At 43.9% G+C, this 17,624-nt stretch overlaps 1 protein-coding gene and 1 pseudogene across 2 annotated transcripts in view; both read left to right on the forward strand.

The window, feature by feature from the left end:
* Window positions 1-3,488: 3,488 nt before the first annotated feature.
* OPRK1 (opioid receptor kappa 1) overlaps window positions 3,489-17,624 on the forward strand; it is a 32,267-nt gene continuing 18,131 nt past the window's right edge. Inside the window, exons 1-2 of one of the 2 annotated variants that reach the window (XM_014838770.3) lie at window positions 3,489-3,774; window positions 4,149-4,453. In XM_014838770.3, coding sequence (XP_014694256.1) covers window positions 4,197-4,453 — 257 coding nt within the window. In that variant the 5' untranslated portion in view covers window positions 3,489-3,774; window positions 4,149-4,196. The remainder of the gene's footprint in view (window positions 3,775-4,148; window positions 4,454-17,624) is intronic. The other variant, XM_044744148.2, reaches the window with a different exon arrangement.
* On the forward strand, window positions 13,249-15,780 carry LOC106829586 (glyceraldehyde-3-phosphate dehydrogenase pseudogene; annotated as a pseudogene).

The following is a 17,624-nucleotide window of genomic DNA, read 5'->3' on the forward strand; positions in this document are numbered from 1 at the left end:
ACTACCATTTTATCTTGTCCATACTTCCCTTGGGCACCAGGCTCAGGCACCTTGGTCTCCCCTCACTTATACGAATGTGCCTACTCCTGCCCATCCATGTCCTTCATATACACTGTTCCTTGCCTGGAATGGTCCCTTTCTTTCTCTTTACCTGGAGAACTATGATACAGTCTTTAAATGTCAACTCCAATGTCACTTGGTCAGGAAGTACTTTCCTGATGCTTTTGTACTGAGTAAGCTTCCCTGACATCTGGTCTTCAGGCCCCTACAAACACGTGCAGGTTGTGTACCTGCAATAGCTCACAGGATGCCTTCATGCCAAAGACATGAAGGAGACTTGAATATTTATTATGGCAGTTTGTTGAAAGATATTAGTGAAGTGTCTTGAAGAAGGGGAGCCATTTTTTATGGTGCATAAGCTTGCTAAATTGGCTTCCTGCTACTCTGTTTTATTAAACACTTTTCCTACATAACACTTACCAGAGTTAACTGTATTCATTATTAACTATTCATAAGTTTTTTAAAAAATTTAGATTCTGTCACTCACACCAGATTATACATCCCCTTTGGCAAGGGATTGCCTTTACCTTGTTTATTGTTGCAATCTCAAGTCTTGTCTTCTCACTTGCCACTTGGGGACATTCAGCAATATCTGATGAGTGAGGTGATCTGGAGCTGGCTGCATTCTGGTTTTCTTGAGGCTTCATTGGCTGCACCTGGGGTCTTAAGCGAATGTAACCGCTCTCTTCACCTATGCTATATATTCGTTGCAGATTTATGTCTGTCATTAGAGACTTGAGAAAATGAGTTGATCACAATTTGCTGGTGGGTTTTCTGGCCTATATGACAGAAATGCCAAAGCACTCACCACCCAAGATGCTTTGTAGCATTAACCAATAAAAATCCTTGGAAACACATTTTCACTTTAAAAGTGCTTTACCTGTAGTTATAAGCATAGTGTCTGCATTGAGCAGAATGGCAGGTAAAGATGAAGGGCTAGTAAGTTTAACAACATGTGCTTTATATCAGTGTGTAATAGTACAGCACTTTAGTAGTTTATTTTTCCTTCCAATTTTATAGGCTTTTCTTCAATATTATGATAAAATCTCATACCCCTGACAAGCTGGCTCCACATAAGCAGCTTCTCTGGCTGTTTTCAGAGACACAGGCATGTTCCCCTGGCAACCAGAGCCACCTGAAGTCTCCTTAATGCTCTACCCATTCTGGCTTCACTTTATTTTGGTCATTAATTTGGTAAAAAAGAAAAAAATAGGAATACTCAGATAAAACAAAACTACTTTTATCATAATTAGTAATTTCTTGCCTTCAAAAGATTGTCTCAATCAGTAGAGATTTCTTACCAATGATCAGAATAATCATCTTATAGTTGACACATCCCCGGCTGAGTTCTGCATTCTGCTTTTGTTACAGAAGTATTTTCCCAGCAAACCTTTCACACACACTGTAGATATGCGAGAAAGACAGAGCAAGAGTTTGAATTATTGGAATTGTACCAACTTGGAAACTTCTTTAAAATTTTTACCTTTTTAAATCTTTACCTCAATCTTTTCAAGCAACACCTTTTTCTTTCTTCTTTTTTGTCCTTGCTAAATACCCCCTCCTATATTTGTTTTGTCTTCTGGGGGAGAGCAGCTCTACATTTGTTCCCTTACAGGAAATTGTTCTGTTCAATCAGCTTATGGCAAGAGCCAGAAACACCTACGTTTGAACCCAACTCTAACATCACCAGCTGTATGAGCCACATGTGTGCTAAATAAAAAGGTAACCAATGTGGTAGATGAGTGCAAAAGGAGGCTAAATACCGTAAACACCTTTCAAAAGTGTGTAGCACAGGCGCAGTTGTATCTTCAGTGCATGAACTCATAGATAAGCGAGTTCATTCATCTATCTACCTTTAGGTAGGTAATAGAAAGATAGATAGATGAATAATTCTGCACTTGCCAGGTACTTTCCTTTAACATACTGTTTTTACTTTATTTCTGACTTGGATACTGCTCAGTTTTTGTGAACTTCAAACAAAACATCTTGCTGGGCTGGTTGGGTGGTAGCCCGGGATCCCACCTGCAGGAAGTGAGCCCCAGACATCTAGAGAAGATTCCTTTGCCATTCTCCTAACAGAGAGGGGCTCTCATACTCATGGAGGGTCCAGCAGGTCTGATGTTTTGTAAAAGCAGATGTCATCTTCTAATGAAAGTCTGCAATCAGACTTAAAAGAAATATCAGACTTGATGATACTTATTTTCAAAACTCCTAAGGTGCCCAGAGTTGGAGGGATAATGTTGGGCAAAGGGAGCTTCCCTGTTGTTCTTCATATCACTGCTGAAGAGACTTGTGCATTTCCAGGCTCTGGTAAGACTCTTTGGGGGGGGTCACAGTATCTTGGAAGAGGTAGGGGCCTTCTTTTGTTGTCAGTGGATGGATGGAATCAGCTGGTATGGTACTGAGGGGTGGGCATGGATGCGAGCTGTGGAAAGCAGTGGAGGAGCCATATTTGTCTCAAAAAGTCAGTCAGTCCTTAGATAAGGAATCCACTCTGGAAATTCAGGCGGTTGGACTCCTGGCATCTGTCCTCCAATACGCAATTGGGAAAGGGGATCCCTTGCCCCCACCTCGATTGTCCCGCCCCCTCGCCACTCTCCTTCAGGATCTTCGCCTCAGTGGCAGAGTCCTGGCTCTCCTCCTCCAACCCACGTGTGCTTTCCTTCCTTTTCTTCACTGCCCGTGGGTGGATCCCTTTGCCTGAGGTCCTCTTTCACCCAACAGAATCTGACAGAATCCTTGGACAGGCAGAGCTATGCAAAGAGATGATTAAATTTCTCTGTGGGGGTTCAGGTTCTCAGAGGTATCATAGAGAAGGCGCTATGATGAGCGAGAAGTGAAGAGAACATGATGGCTGTAGGGATTATTCTAAGAGAAAGAAGAGATCCTCACCTACTTGGACCAACACCGAGACCTGAGTGTAAGGAGAGAGTTTTTGTTTTTCCACAGGTGATACCATGCAGGACATGTAATACCTGTAAGGTGCACTCTGCGTGTCGCTCCAGTTAGAAGGGACTGAAAGAAAAAGAATGAGCAGAAATATTCTATATATGTATATTAAATCATTAGCATTTTATGACCTGGTCTTATTCTCGTTGGATCATTTTGCTAATTTATTTAGATAGGTCATTCAAATTAACAAAACTACGATTTTTCTCCTCACTTGAAAGATGTGTCTTGAGAATTATGCCTACAAGTTCTAGACATGTTATGCATAAATAATCCAGATGCACAGCACTGAATAGGCACACCCTTCCTTATTACTAAGTCTAAAAAGCACAGGCTCCCTGTCTTCGGCCGTTTGGGAGGCTGCCCGGCCGTCAGAGGGAGGCTGTGCACCGCCTGGGAAGTTCCCGGCGCCGGGCGGCCCCCGCCTCCGCCGGAGGGCCCTTGGAGGGCGGAGGGCGGGGCGCGGCGCGGCGCGGGGCGGAGCGGGCCGACGGGGCTCTCCGCCCGCCCGAGGCTCTCTGGCTCTGGCCGCGTCCCGTCCGGCCAGGCTGAATCGCGGCCAGAAGTGGGAGCAGCGCGCTGAGCGCTGGGGACGGCGGTCGGCTGAAAAGGCACCCTCGGCCAGAGCGCCGGCCCAGGTGTGAGAGCCGGCGGCGCGGGGCTGCGGGAGAGCGGCCACCCCGGCTGAGCGGCACCCGGGAACGCGGTGTTCAGCACCCGCCAGGGCGCTCCTTGGACTACTCCGCGCGTCTCCGGGAGCCAGAGGTGAGCTTTGGGCTTTCGAGGAGCAGTCTTTGGGAGCGAGGGCTCTGTGCTCGAGGAGTCTCTTGTCCCTGTGTGGCTCAGAGCGGCAGTCTGGGGACAGTTCCACCAGGGGACCATGCCTAGGAAAGGGAGAGTGGCGTCTCAGGAGCCTGGGAAAAGGAGCAAGCGCTCTCCGCCCCACGCGGCACCCAGCGGTGCGTCTGCTGGCCAGGGTGGCAGCGAGAGGTCCGTCTTCCCTGTCCCGCTCCCGGGTACCTATGGCCAGGGTGGGCATTAGCGAGGCCTGGGATCCCAGCGTCGCAGGCCTCCGCACACTGGCCTGGGCGTGGGCAAAGTTTGCCTCTCGGGTCCAGCCAGTTCCTTCGCTCCCGCAGCCCTGCAGGTGCCGCCTCTCCTCGCCCTCTAGCTGCAGCCGCCCGACCATGGAGTCGCCGGTTCAGATCTTCCGCGGGGAGCCGGGCCCCACCTGCGCCCCGAGCACCTGCCTGCTCCCCAACGACAGCGGCTGGTTCCCGGGCTGGGCCGAGCCGGACGGCAACAGCAGCGCGGGCTCCGAGGACGCGCCTCTGGAGCCCGCGCACATCTCCCCGGCCATCCCGGTCATCATCACGGCGGTCTACTCCGTGGTGTTCGTCGTGGGCTTAGTGGGCAACTCTCTGGTCATGTTCGTGATCATCCGGTGAGCGCGGGGTCCGGGCGCCGCAGTGGCCAGAGCCGGGAGGGAGGGTCGAGCCCGGCCACCAGGATGGATGGTGGGGCGCCAGCCAGATGGGGGGGACTCTATTCCGTCGTACAGGGCTCCAGAGCTTCTGAGAGGGTGGTATCTTAGAAGAAGTGAAGGATTTCCTGGGAGAGTTTTTGGTGCGGGACTGAGAGATTCACACAGGGGGAATGCGAGCGGCCAGAGGCCACTGAAAACTGCGTGGACCGGGAAAGTGCTAGGGTGTGGAACAAGGTCAGTATCTCCTGGTAAGGAAACTGTCCTTCTGCCTGGCCCTTTGCCTGGTTGCCTGCGCCAGTTTGAGCACTTTGTTTTGCCCTTTGCAAATCTTTCTTAAGATAAAATTTAGGCCCAACGAAAGCACTGAAGATAATTCAGAATTTTCTGTGACTCATAAGATCACTGTTATGGTTTATGAAGCAAAAGCTATTATACTGTTTAGGATTGTTGGTATCTATACATGAGCCTTTTTAGTACTGAAATTCCATTTATTTGTTTAGAATATCAGTGACTTTTGTAAATAAGTCCTCCAATATTTATCCTCTAAAGTATGGGTTATGGAGATTTTCAAAATTGCTTTGCTTTTTACTTTCCACCGTGAGAAACTGCAGGTTTTATTTTATTGTTCTTTTGTGGAATTACATTGAAGTCAACTTCCAATAATAAATATCCAAATATCCACATACACGCTAATTTTCTAGTAAGTGAAGTGATTCTTATTTTGGCCTCTTTCCACAAAGAAAACAAGAGAAGAAAAAAAATCCCAAGGCTTTTTCTGGATGCCCTTTGAGATATATGTGTTTCACCTTCTGGGAGACTTGATGCTTTGGAAATAGACCTCTGAGAGTGAATAAAAAGCTTACCTTCCTTTAAGAAGTCCCTGTGAAATAAAGGATGCAGTCATTCTGTTTAGGAGCATTGAAAGGATGAAGAACTAATTTCTCTCTCTTTTTTAAATCCTGACTTTAGTTTTGAAACAGACTCTTTATTTATGATGAACTTAGAGAACAATATCTACAGTAGCATGACTCTTTCTCTTGGGAAATCATCATCATAAAAATGCCCATTTATTCCTTTTTGTTTGTCTTGGGAATGTCAGGTCTTTCATCTTTATCTGTGCTCTGGAACTGAAAACAATCATTTAAACCTCCGAATACATATTATAAAGCTTATTTCACCTCCCATTCGTGTTTGTAGCTTGATACCCTTGGTTTCCATAATTGCTTATTGCATTTTACAGGAATTCTATCAGTGATGAGTAAAGGCTACAGAAGAGGGGAATGTTTTAAAGGCAAATTTTTTCAAGTCATTAGTAATTTCAGGGCTGCTCTCCATTAGAGAGAAGATTATGGTAACCAAAGGAAAAGAAAAGACAGCTGTGGTCTAAATTATAATTAAGGTTTTTAGGAGATCTTTGGTACATAGGCCATTTTGTAATGAAACATTGTTACACAAAAGGAGGACGTCAAGAAAAAAAAACTCTGTTCCTACTCATATCAAATTTAAATGCTTGAGTAAAACAGATACATCTTACTGTCATTTGAATGAACACCTGAAGTTTTGGGTTTGAGAAGAGCTTCTTATAAATTTTTATACAGCACTACAGACAAGGATTTAAAAGAATGAAGAATCCTAAAATATGTGCAAAGACAACTCCATGGGGAACATTAGATGTGTTAGAAGGAAACAAGAATCATTGTAAGGGCTGGCCCCATGGCCTGGCAGTTAAGTTCGCATGCTTCACGTCTGGCCCAGGTTCACTGGTTTGGATCCGGAGTGCAGACCTACACACCGCTCATCAAGCCATGCTCTGGTGGCATCTCACATAGAAGAACTAGAATGGCTTACAACTAGGATATAAAATCATGTGCTGGGGCTTTGGGGAGGAAAAAAACCAGGAAGATTGGCAACAGATGTTAGTGCTCAGGGCCAATCTTCCTCACCGAAAAAAAAAAGAAAAGAAAAAAATGGAATCATTGTAAATTAACTAGGACTTTTAGTGATAAATTTAAAGAAATGTAAATTAAATATAAATATATGTGACAATTTAAATATAAATATATATATCATAATTGTCTAGGACTAAAGATATCCAGGACTAAAATTTGTTAGCAGGGGATGAATTCAGCTCAAAAAACCAAAAGAAGTTAGTTCACATTGCAGCAGCATCCATCCTCCCACCCTCTTCTCAACTACTTGGAGATTAACTTTGATAATAAATGAAAAGTGAAGAATTATACTGTCATCTTGAAATGCTAACCTACTAAAACAATAGTTCACTTAAAACTATCGCTAAAAGGATTAAGGAGTGTTTAGTGTTTGTTCAGACTTATAGATGGTCAAAGAATTGAGAAATAAAACCTCAGAAGAGAAGTGGATAGCTTTGGGTTTATTTCACTCAGGAGAAGAAAGGACTGAAGATTCGAGAGAGGGTGGCATCAAGAGGGCTATGGTATGCTCACTGGAACTGAGAGCAGACCCAGAGTGTGGAATTCAAATGCAGCTATCATAATTGATGTTGAGGGCTGAGCAACATTGCTTAAAAAATGAGGGTCACTTTTGAGAAGAATCCTATTTTTAAAATATTATACATCAAAAGGATCCTGGTGTACATGGTTCAGTCATTTAGGACATCATTCTGGAGATGGAATTTAGATGTTCGGATGGTGGGGCAGGTGTGGGTATAGGATGGCCAGCTCAGACCTGGGGAGAAAGTGAGAATTGTGGGAAAAGCTTTGACTCTTTAAACCTGCCTTACAAGTAGCTTTTCCTACCTTGGGCACCTGGAATGCTGCCCATATCTTCTGAAGATACTTAAAGTTTCAAGGGTTTTCATCATTTAATGTATACTAACTGCCATAATTCCTGAATATTCACTGTGAAAACCTTAAAATTTAAGCACTCCAATCTTGCCTTTCTCCAGGCTTTGGGGTTTGTGGTCCTTGGGTGGGAAATTCTTACCTCAGCCCCTTGATTCATGTCCCTGGGTCTTAACACCATGGATGTGCCCTTGGGTGTGACACTCAGGGTCCTAACCTGTTCTCTTCACCTCCTCCTGCGCAGGTCGCCTGCAATGAATGCTATGATGCCCACACACGCCCACACCCTAGAGGTTTCCAGACAGTCCTACCTCTGACATCTTAAACACACTTTCTGCCATTCTTGTTACAAATTCCCACACATACGGCTGTCTCTCCTCCTAGCAAAAATGATTAAAATTTAATGAACACTTAATATGTGCCAGGCCAGTAAAACTACCTACTTCCTGTGAATTATTTTATTTAATCTTCACAACCATAGGTATATTAACATACCCATTTAACAGATGATGAAACTAAGTCAAAGAAAGAGTAAACAAATTGACTAAGGTGATACCTTGTTAACTTGTGGGGCCAGGATGGTCCCACCAGCCTGACCCCAGGTCCTGTGCTTTGATCCACTCTGCTATTCATTTTCCACTATATCACTTCCACAGACATTTGGATACCTTCTTACCTGGCGGTCCTTCATTTTCTCCCAGACTCTCTCTTCTTTTCTTACCTAGCCTAGACTCCAGGAACCATCACTTCAGCCTCTGTTGACGATACACTCAACTGTCTTGCCTTCTTGTCTTTCTGCCACTGTCTTCCACCAAAGCTTAACCCTGGATCAAGCCAGTAACCTATCTTCCTTGTTCCTATACCCAGGTAATTGAATGCTGCTTAATAAAATCAATTTTATCTTTGTCAAGGCAAAGTCACTGCCTTCAAGTGTATCTGACACCAATTCTACCTAGTTTTTCTGTGTCTCTCTCCTGTTTCCCAGAAAGAGCCAATTTCTTTTCCCATTTCCCATTAAAAAAACAAAACAAAACAAAACAAAAACCTTAATGTAATCAGTACTAATTCCGAAGCCCTCTACCTGACCATATTCGTCTCATGGTCAGCAATCGTCTTACCCTGTAGTTCACTGTGACACTAGCGTCCAGCTGCTGGGAATGCTCCTTCTCCCACATGCGTGCTTTGGCAGGCACCCTCCCCTTGTTCCATTCCATCTCAGTTGAAGAGCTTCCTTCCTTCTATCCAGGGCAAATCCCTGCTTCTGTGTTTTGAATCTCATCCCCTCCTGCTTTCCTGACGTCTTTGCGGTATCTATCTTCTTTCTACCCTACCTGTAAGCTCTCCCTCTGCACTGCTTTTGTCCCTTAAGCACCTGGGCATACTCAAGTCTCTGTCGTCTTACAGTCAACGTCCACCAACCTTCCATTTTTCTGAGTTCTCTTAGCTAATGTCCTTTCCTTCTCCTGTCTGCCGTAGGTGAGCTTCTTGGAGGAAGAGTCCCTCCTCTTAGTTTCCTTCTCTTCACCTGTTCCCTAGCCCAGTGCACTTTTGTTCCCTCCCTGACGCTGCTTTACCAAAGCTATAACACTCACGTTTCAGATGCTCGTTTTAGGCTGGCTACTTGACTTCTGTGGAGATTTTGCATATTTGACCAATTTTTTGTCCCTCGCTTTCTCCAATAGCACTCTGTCCTTGATTTCCTTCCACTTCCTCTGGGTTTCTCTCCTGTCTCCTTCACTGATTCCTCTTCCTCTGATGTTTCTTAAATGATCATATCCTGAGCCTTCTTAGTTCTCTTCTCTCCTTTTTGTGTACTTTCCATATGAGTCAGGATTCAACCAGCGAAGCAGAGCCAGTAGGAGATGAACATGTTAAGAGATTTATTGCAAGGAATTGGCTAACATGGTTGTGGGCCGGCTAGGCAAGTCTGAAACCCATAGAGCAGGCCTCAGGAAAGACATGCTGCCATCCTAGGTGGAATTTATTTTTCTCAGGGAAGTCTCAGCTCTGCTCTTAAGGCTTTCAACTGATTGGATCAGCCCCACGCAGATTATCTAGGATAATCTCCCTTGTTTAATGTCAACTGATTATGGACTTTAACCCATATACAAAACACCTTCACAGCAGCACCTAGATGAGTGTTTGACTAAATATCTTGGAACTGTAACCCGACCAAGAAGACACATCAGACTGACCATCACACTCTCAGTCCATTTTGTGGCCATAACTTTCAGGGAAATGTTGACCAATCCTAAGTCTATGTATCAGTCTCCAAGTTATTCATCCCTCACTAAAGACTCAGCTGGTCTCCATCCTTCTGGCTTTATGTGACTATCTCATACGTACCTCAGGTTTCTAGAGAAACTGCCTGTATTATTTCACTAGGGCTGCTGTAACAAAGTACCGCAGACTGGGTGGCTTAAACAATAGAAATTTATTTTCTCATACTCCTGGAGGCTAGAAGTCCAAGATCCAGGTGTCAGCAGGGCTGGCTTCTCCTGAGACCTGTCTCCTTGGCTTGCCGATGGTCATCTTCTCTCTGTGTCTTCACATGGTCTTCCCTCTGTGCATGTCTGTGTCCTGATCACCTCTTCTTATAAACATACTAGTTATATTGGATTAGGGGCTGCCCTAATGACTTTATTTTACCTTAATTTTACCTCTTTAAAGTCCCTGTCTTCAGATACAGTCCCATTCTGAGATACTGGAGACCAGGACTTGATCATAAGAATTTCAGGGAACACAAATGAACCCTAAACACTGCCCATCCCCTTTCTGTGCTCCTTAAGAAAACACTCTCCTCCAGCTTCAGTTTCCACAATGATTATGTATATGTTCTCTTTGTTTAATTTAAAGAAATTTTTACTCTTGTAAAGGTATGTTTCTTTGTAAATTAGCAGTTAAGACAAACAAGGAAAAATTTATTAGGAAAAGAATAGCAGAAATCAGAAAATTATTTGGTCCTAGGTCTTACGTTTGTCTGTTCCTCTTTTCACTAGTTTTCATTAATTTGTTGTTACCACAATAAAGACCTCTAGGGATCAGCCTTCTGCTGGCCTTGCCCTGGGAGTAGAAGACTTTTGCTTCCTTATGGTTCAGCCTGGACAGTGTTGAAATTTTCTAAAAGGAGTAACTTTATAAGGGGCTTAGAAAAAAACAAAACCACAAAAATACAGTGAAAGTGGTTCCATTTATTGAACTCAAATTTCTTCTCCATAGGCAAACAACCCACCCAAGCTTGCTAGGCATGGAGGTTATTTCTCACGAAGGTACCTGTTTTCTTGCTCCTAAATAGAGGGACAGAGTGTTTCTCCCACAAGCTGCTGACAGAAGTTCCACATTCTACTCTTTTGAGACCATCTTAGGTTACGTAGCATATACTGACTCCCTCAGGTCTCCCCTGAACCAGTCTGGGCCCCATTGGTGAACTTGTGCCAGTCCTGTCGAAACTGTATGGCTGTCACCAAATTGGGGAAGTACAGGAAGGAATGGGATGACCCAGTCAGAGCGTCTACTACAGTGCCTACCTCTTTTCCGTCCCTGGTCTTCTTCCTCCTCCGTGAAGTGCTCATTGTAATCATTGCAATTGTATGTACACACATATTCCATATTCTCTTAAATGTCAGCATAGCCTTTTTTGCTAGGGCTGGCCAATTTAGTGTTAGTGATGGCCAGTTTTTTTGGAAGTGGGTGGCCAGGTCCTTCTTCCTAGTCTGGCTTAGTCTGCAAGCTCTTCTGAAACCTGTCCACCATGGGTGATCCTGCTGGTGTTTGACACTGGTGGCATTGCTTTAAGCATCACAGCTGTATAGCCTACCTTAGATAATATCACCAAACCACACCTAGACAGGTGTTAAAGAAGAGGCAGAGGTATACTGATATAATTAACCATGTGCTGCTCCCTATCTAACATCAGTCTTACCTGAGGCTTTGATTAAAAAAATATGGTTTAATCTATCCTGAACCCCCTCTTGGAATCAACGTTAAGCATTTCCTTTAAAGCAAGCTTAGCAAAAATAACTTCAGAAATTATTTTCAAAAGAGCCTATCTTACATTTCTCAAAGTACTTTTATTATTTGACAAGCTCTTAAAAGAGAGAATTGGTTTCATTGTAACTGTTTATATGGATTAGCTAAATGCGATTATTTTCTTCCCTGTGGGACATGTGATTGCAGAAGTCCAAATCCTCTTGGAACTACTTCAGAGATCACAGACTAAACAGCTACCCTCCTCCACCCCCAAGAAAAGAAAAAGAGAAAGGAGAAAACAAGAAAGAAAGAAAGAGAAAAAACCCAATTTGATGGTCAGGTATAGAGCTCCTAAACTTGACAGACTCCAGGCAAAATTGTAGTCTTCAAAATCACTTTTTGATTGTGCTGATATTACAGTTTTTCCTATATACTTCTAGGTATCTAGATAGTTGTATACTAAAGTTAGTTTCAGGAGGACCTTCTCGCTGGGAGATGATAGCTCCTCTCCATAAATCATCCAGCAGTATCTCGTGAGCAGCTGCATTTTTGTGTGAATTATGTGGTTGCCACCTCCTTCACTTCAGATCAGCTTGTGGATACACTCAGTTGTCATTTCCTGGGAGGCTCTGTGCTCAGCTAAGAACCTAAAATTGTGAGGCTGCTGGAAAATTGCCTTTCTAAAGTTTGGCTTACATAGTTTCAGTGGTACAAGTAATACAGGTTTAGAACTGTATTAACAAAAGATGGTTTCAGAATAACCTTTATTCCTCAAAAGAAAATCAGTCAATAGTTTTGTTTGTTTGTTTCTTTCTTTGGAGGGGATGCTGGCTTACGTCTTAGATAAGGAAGACTTATGTAAGAAGAATAGATTTCTAAGCATGGGGATAATCTTGTAAAAGGCTTGTATTTCTGTATTTATCCTCTCCACTGGTCAAGCAAGTCAGAATTTAAATGAAAAAAGAGAAAAACATAAAATGTGATGAGTTGAGAGATCCCAAAGGATTGGTCTGAAGGTGGGGAGGGAAGCCTTCAGATTAAGAAGGGCTCCAGTTACGAGCATTTAGAGATCAGCTATAACAATAGGGACGATTTTCTGAGCTCCTGTTGAGTATTAACTCGTTTAACTCACAACAAAACTCTGAGCTCTCTCTGCCTGACTAGGTTGCTTTCCACCTAGTGAAGGGCTCACTTCCTCCAACAGAGGACAGAGGTAGGAGAGTAGTTGTGTGGCACCTCTGCTGGCACCTTGTGTCTTACCTCAGCTAGGTCAGTTTTCTGTATAAAAATAGAAAAATAATTTAAGATATTAAATATTAAATCTGGGTACTTCTAGATATCCAGATAGTTGTACACTAGGAAACAACACATCAGTCATTTGAGATTTGTAGTTTTCTACTGGGTGCTGTTGGGCATGTGTGCATAGCTGAATGCACCAGAACATTCATTCTGAAAGTCAGGGCCATGACTATGGAGAGGATGAACAGTTCCCGAGGCACTGGCTTTGCAGTGAAATCATCACTTCACCCTTCCCCTCCTTCCCCTCTACCCCTACCCTGCCTGGACAGCCTGCTTGGGGTGCAGTGTGTTGCATGTCTGCCATCTGGCTGTGTATCTGCAGTGTAGACAGCGGTAGAACTCAGGCACCGGCTCTACTCCTCCTGTTATCTTTATCACTTTTGCTCTTTGCCTAGGAGGGTAATTTTGGGGAACCAAAGGGGCCTGATGCCTATGTGAATGGGACTCCCTTAGAATACTTCAGATAGAGGCAAATTCAAAGTCAGATCATTGGAGAAACAAAGACTGAATTTCCCTTCTTTCTAAAAAATTAATAAGCTACTGCTCTTTGGTAAAGAACCATAATTTCAATAGTAAATGATCCACAAGGATGTATAGCAAATTAACTTCATTGAGATGAACTGAAGATATCTGGAGAATTTAATGAAGCAAACTCATTATGTTTTCAAAGAGTTCTGAGAATTCACATCGGTACAGCAATTATTATTCCTCATCATTTTAAACATAAACCTAGAATGTTATGTATCTGGAAAACATAAAACATTAGCCCAGTGAGGGGCAGTATGCTGATGTTGTATATCAGTATTCCCTTCTGGACCATACCCTGTGGTCCTCATGTCAATTGTTTTCTCCCCTCATGACACATACTTCACCGCACAATTCAGAATGTTTTTCGATCTTTAGCTGCTGGAAGTGGCAGAATTTGAAGAATCATATTATTTCTCTGATAAAATTTCTGACTCCTCAAGAAGATTTGCATGACAGCCCTGAAGTCCTTTACTTACTAGGTATAGACTCTGAGAACCCCTGGGAATCATCTTCAGAAAAGCACATTAGTGTCTTAAGGGAGTGTAATATGGGTTATTAGGACTGTGGAAGTTAATTAATAATAACAGTAATAATAATAATAACAGCAGCAACAGCAATGGTGACAATGGAGGCTGGCATTAATTGAGCAATTATCAAGTACCAAGTCCTATGCAAAGTAATTTGAGGTATTGTCTCATTTAATCATCATGACAACTTTGCCAGATAATATAAAGTTCCTAAAACAGTGTCTGCCACATAATTAGTCCTCAATAAATGCGGGGTTATCCTCCTTGTGTTCAAGGTCCTCTGTGGCCTGACACCCCTTTTCCCATCACAACCAGCGTTTCATTACCCTGCAACAGGACACCTGATCCTTGAAAAAGACTCTTGCCCCCAAACCTCTCTATCTATCCACATCCTTCTCAAAGTGCAAGATCCTGTCCAGGTTCTCCATTCTTTAAGATCTCTTCCCTACACACTGGTCTTTCCCTTCTGTTTATTCCTCTTGTTCACATTATAATTTTGACTCAATTAGTTTAAAAGATTCTAGGAGCAGGATCTGTTTATTGAATATATTTTTCAGCCATTTTCAATGTCTAGTATACTACTGTGTATGGAGTGGGCACTTAAAAATGTGTTGCAATAATGAAAGGATGAAGACAGGAGAGGGAGCACGAACATAACTAGAGAGAGAAGTGAGGATGTGTGTATGTCAACATGGGGGGCAATTGCAAGTAAAAGCTAAAAATAGCTAAAATCAATAAAACTGAAAACGTGTTTGTGTTTAAGGATATGTGATGCTTAGCTATCAAGATTATGGATTTATCATGTTATCGTAAAGCTAAAAAGGAGCTCCTGATTAAAGAAGCATCATTTAAGTTAAAAAAAGAAGCCACTTGGGGCTCTCTGCTCCTCCTCGTTCGACAGACAGCCGCTTCCCTTCCACACTGCTAGTCGCGTGCCCGCGACGTGATGGTGAAGGTCTGAGTAAACGGATTTGGCCGTATTAGGCGCCTGGTCACCAGGGCTGCTTTTAACTCTGGCAAAGTGGATATTGTCGCCATCAATGACCCCTTCATTGACCTCAACTACATGGTCTACATGTTTCAGTATGATTTCACCCATGGCAAGTTCCATGGCACAGTCAAGGCCGAGCACGGGAAGCTTGTCATCAATGGAAAGGCCATCACCATCTTCCAGGAGCGAGATCCCGCCAACATCAAATGGGGCGATTCTGGTGCTGAATATGTTGTGGAGCCCACTGGTATCTTCACTGCCTTGGAGAAGGCTGGGGCTCACTTGAAGGGTGGAGCCAAAAGGGTCATCATCTCTGCCCCTTCTGCTGATGCCCCAATGTTTGTGATGGGCGTGAACCACGAGAAGTATGACAATTCCCTGAAGATTGTCAGCAGTGCCTCCTGCACCACCAGTTGCTTGGACCCCCTGGCCAAGGTCATCCATGACCACTTTGGCATCGTGGAGGGACTCATGACCACAGTGCATGCCATCACTGCCACCCAGAAGACCATGGATGGCCCCTCTGGGAAGCTGTGGCGCGATGGCCAAGGGGCTGCCCAGAACATCATCCCTGCTTCTACTGGTGCTGCCAAGGCTGTGGGCAAGGTCATCCCTGAGCTGAATGGGAAGCTCACTGGCATGGCCTCCCGTGTCCCCACGCCTAACGTGTCAGTCGTGGATCTGACCTGCCGCCTGGAGAAAGCTGCCAAATACGATGAGATCAAGAAGGTGGTGAAGCAGGCATTAGAGGGCCCCCTCAAGGGCATCCTGGGCTACACTGAGGACCAGGTTGTCTCCTGCGATTTTAACAGTGACACCCACTCTTCCACCTTCGATGCTGGGGCTGGCATTGCCCTCAATGACCACTTTGCCAAGCTCATCTCCTGGTATGACAGTGAATTTGGCTACAGCAATAGGGTGGTGGACCTTATGGCCCACATGGCCTCCAAGGAGTAAGAGCCCCCTGGACCACCAATCACCCAGTGAGAGAAGGAGAAAGGCCCTCAGCTGCTGGGAGTGCTTGCCTCAACTTGATCCCCTAACATATTGAGAGTCTCCTGACCTCCACAGTTTCCATCTCAGACCCCCTGAAGAAGGGGAGGGGTTTGGGGAGCCCTACCTTATCATGTACCATCAATAAAGTACACTATACCCAGCCAAAAAAAAAAAAAGAAGCCACTTGGGCAGTTCATCTCAATAGCAAGAGATGCTAATAATCCAGGAATGGTCTCTTCTACCTGCATATTGTCTGAGCACAGCAAGCACATGGAAAGGACAAGAAGCCCTGAGACCACTGTGTCACAAGGTCACTGTTCCTCCTGCTGGTGCCTCATTTCTTGCATTGAAAGTGCTACACTCTCCCAGAAACCCTGCCTGGTGATACTGGTTCCTGATAGCTCAGCAGAAAACTTTGTTCCCCTTGCCATCACACAGGCATTTATGATTGCTAATTTAGAAGCCACTGCTCAATTCTCTGTCAAGAGAACTACATTGGGAGGGTGTTGAGTTAAGGTGTGATGGCAAACATTTCTACCTCCCAGAGAAACCCTCCGCCATGTTGCCCAGCAGTGACCTTCCTCATGAATACCCTGAGTACCCTATTTGACCCGTCTTCCTGGCTTGCCCTATGCATCCTGCCTAGTACACCGTACTGTTGTTTCTGGATTTGTAACATTGTCAAGTTTGGTGAGGACGGCCCACAGACTTTGCTCTTTTAGTGCCATATGTTCCTACGGTGTGTACCCTAAAAAGTGCAACCACTCGCTGCCAGCCCACCTCCAGCTTCTCCATACAAGCCAAAACTTCCCACCCAGATGGTGCCATTTTACTTGAAATACTTGTGAATTTTTGTAAAGCAGTCTGGATGAAATGGAAAATAATTTCATATCCTATCATAGTAAGAAAGCTTACTTTTTTTTTTTCACCAGTGGATATACAATGACTGAAAGGACTAACTGCTGTTTCACTTTGGCTAAATATGAACAATACCCAAGTGCTCAACCATACTGTCTGAGGGTGAGGGTCTTGTCTTATAATCACGTGTTCACAGGATCCAGTCCAGTGTAGTATAAAACAGACTGTTAGTAAATATTTCTTGAACTCATAGTTTGTTTATTACTTTTAATTATACTTGTTTAGTTCTCCTTTTCAGTGTTGTAGATTTATAAGGTCTTCCAGAACCCTGGAAGAGGGGCCTTGTCCTGCTGCCCCTTCTGGATCCTCCCACTGAGCTCCTGCCTCTGCTGACATTAGATAAATCATTTACTCACCTGAGTCCAACTTTCCTCAGCTATATTAGGGAAAATACATAAATCTCCTGGGTAAGCTCAAAGGGCAGGTGTGAGAATCAAGTAACGTACATGGAAGTCAAAATACTGGGTTTTGTAAATTAAAAAGTGCTGGGGAGATGTAAGAATGCAGGTACTGGGATCAAACCCCTGGGGTTGAATTCTTGTGATGCTTTTTATAACTGTTTTACTTTGAGAAATTTATATAAATCCTGTGATTCTCAGGAGCCTTATCTATTAATAGGGATACTGATGTCTACCACACAGAGTTGCTGTGAGGACTAAAAGTGATAAAGCATGGGGAATGTACAGCAGAGTGCCTGACACAGAGTGTTTTGAAATAAATGCTTGTTATGATTATTGTCATTAACATGAACCATTTCAAGACAGGGGGGTGATGCCATGATATTGGGATGTTGGCAAATCCAGGAGTCTCATGGCAGGAGAGAGCAGACACCTTTCTAGGTCCCTGGTGGATGTCTCCTGAGCCTTGGGGATGGTAGCAGTGGTAGCTCCTATATAAGTGATCTGGGCAGAGCTTGTTTCTCTGGGAGCAGAGACTTTTGCTACAATTAACACAATTTGTAGACATTTTTGTTGTGGGTACTCATCTCTCTTATTCTGAGATCGATGAAAGGATTTGAGTTCTATATAAGTTCAAACCTTAAGCAATTTCTTATATATATTTGTTATAAATAATTTTGAAAA

The sequence above is a fragment of the Equus asinus genome, chromosome 12 (assembly GCF_041296235.1).
Source record: "Equus asinus isolate D_3611 breed Donkey chromosome 12, EquAss-T2T_v2, whole genome shotgun sequence".
In the NCBI taxonomy this organism is placed as follows: Eukaryota; Metazoa; Chordata; class Mammalia; order Perissodactyla; family Equidae; genus Equus; species Equus asinus.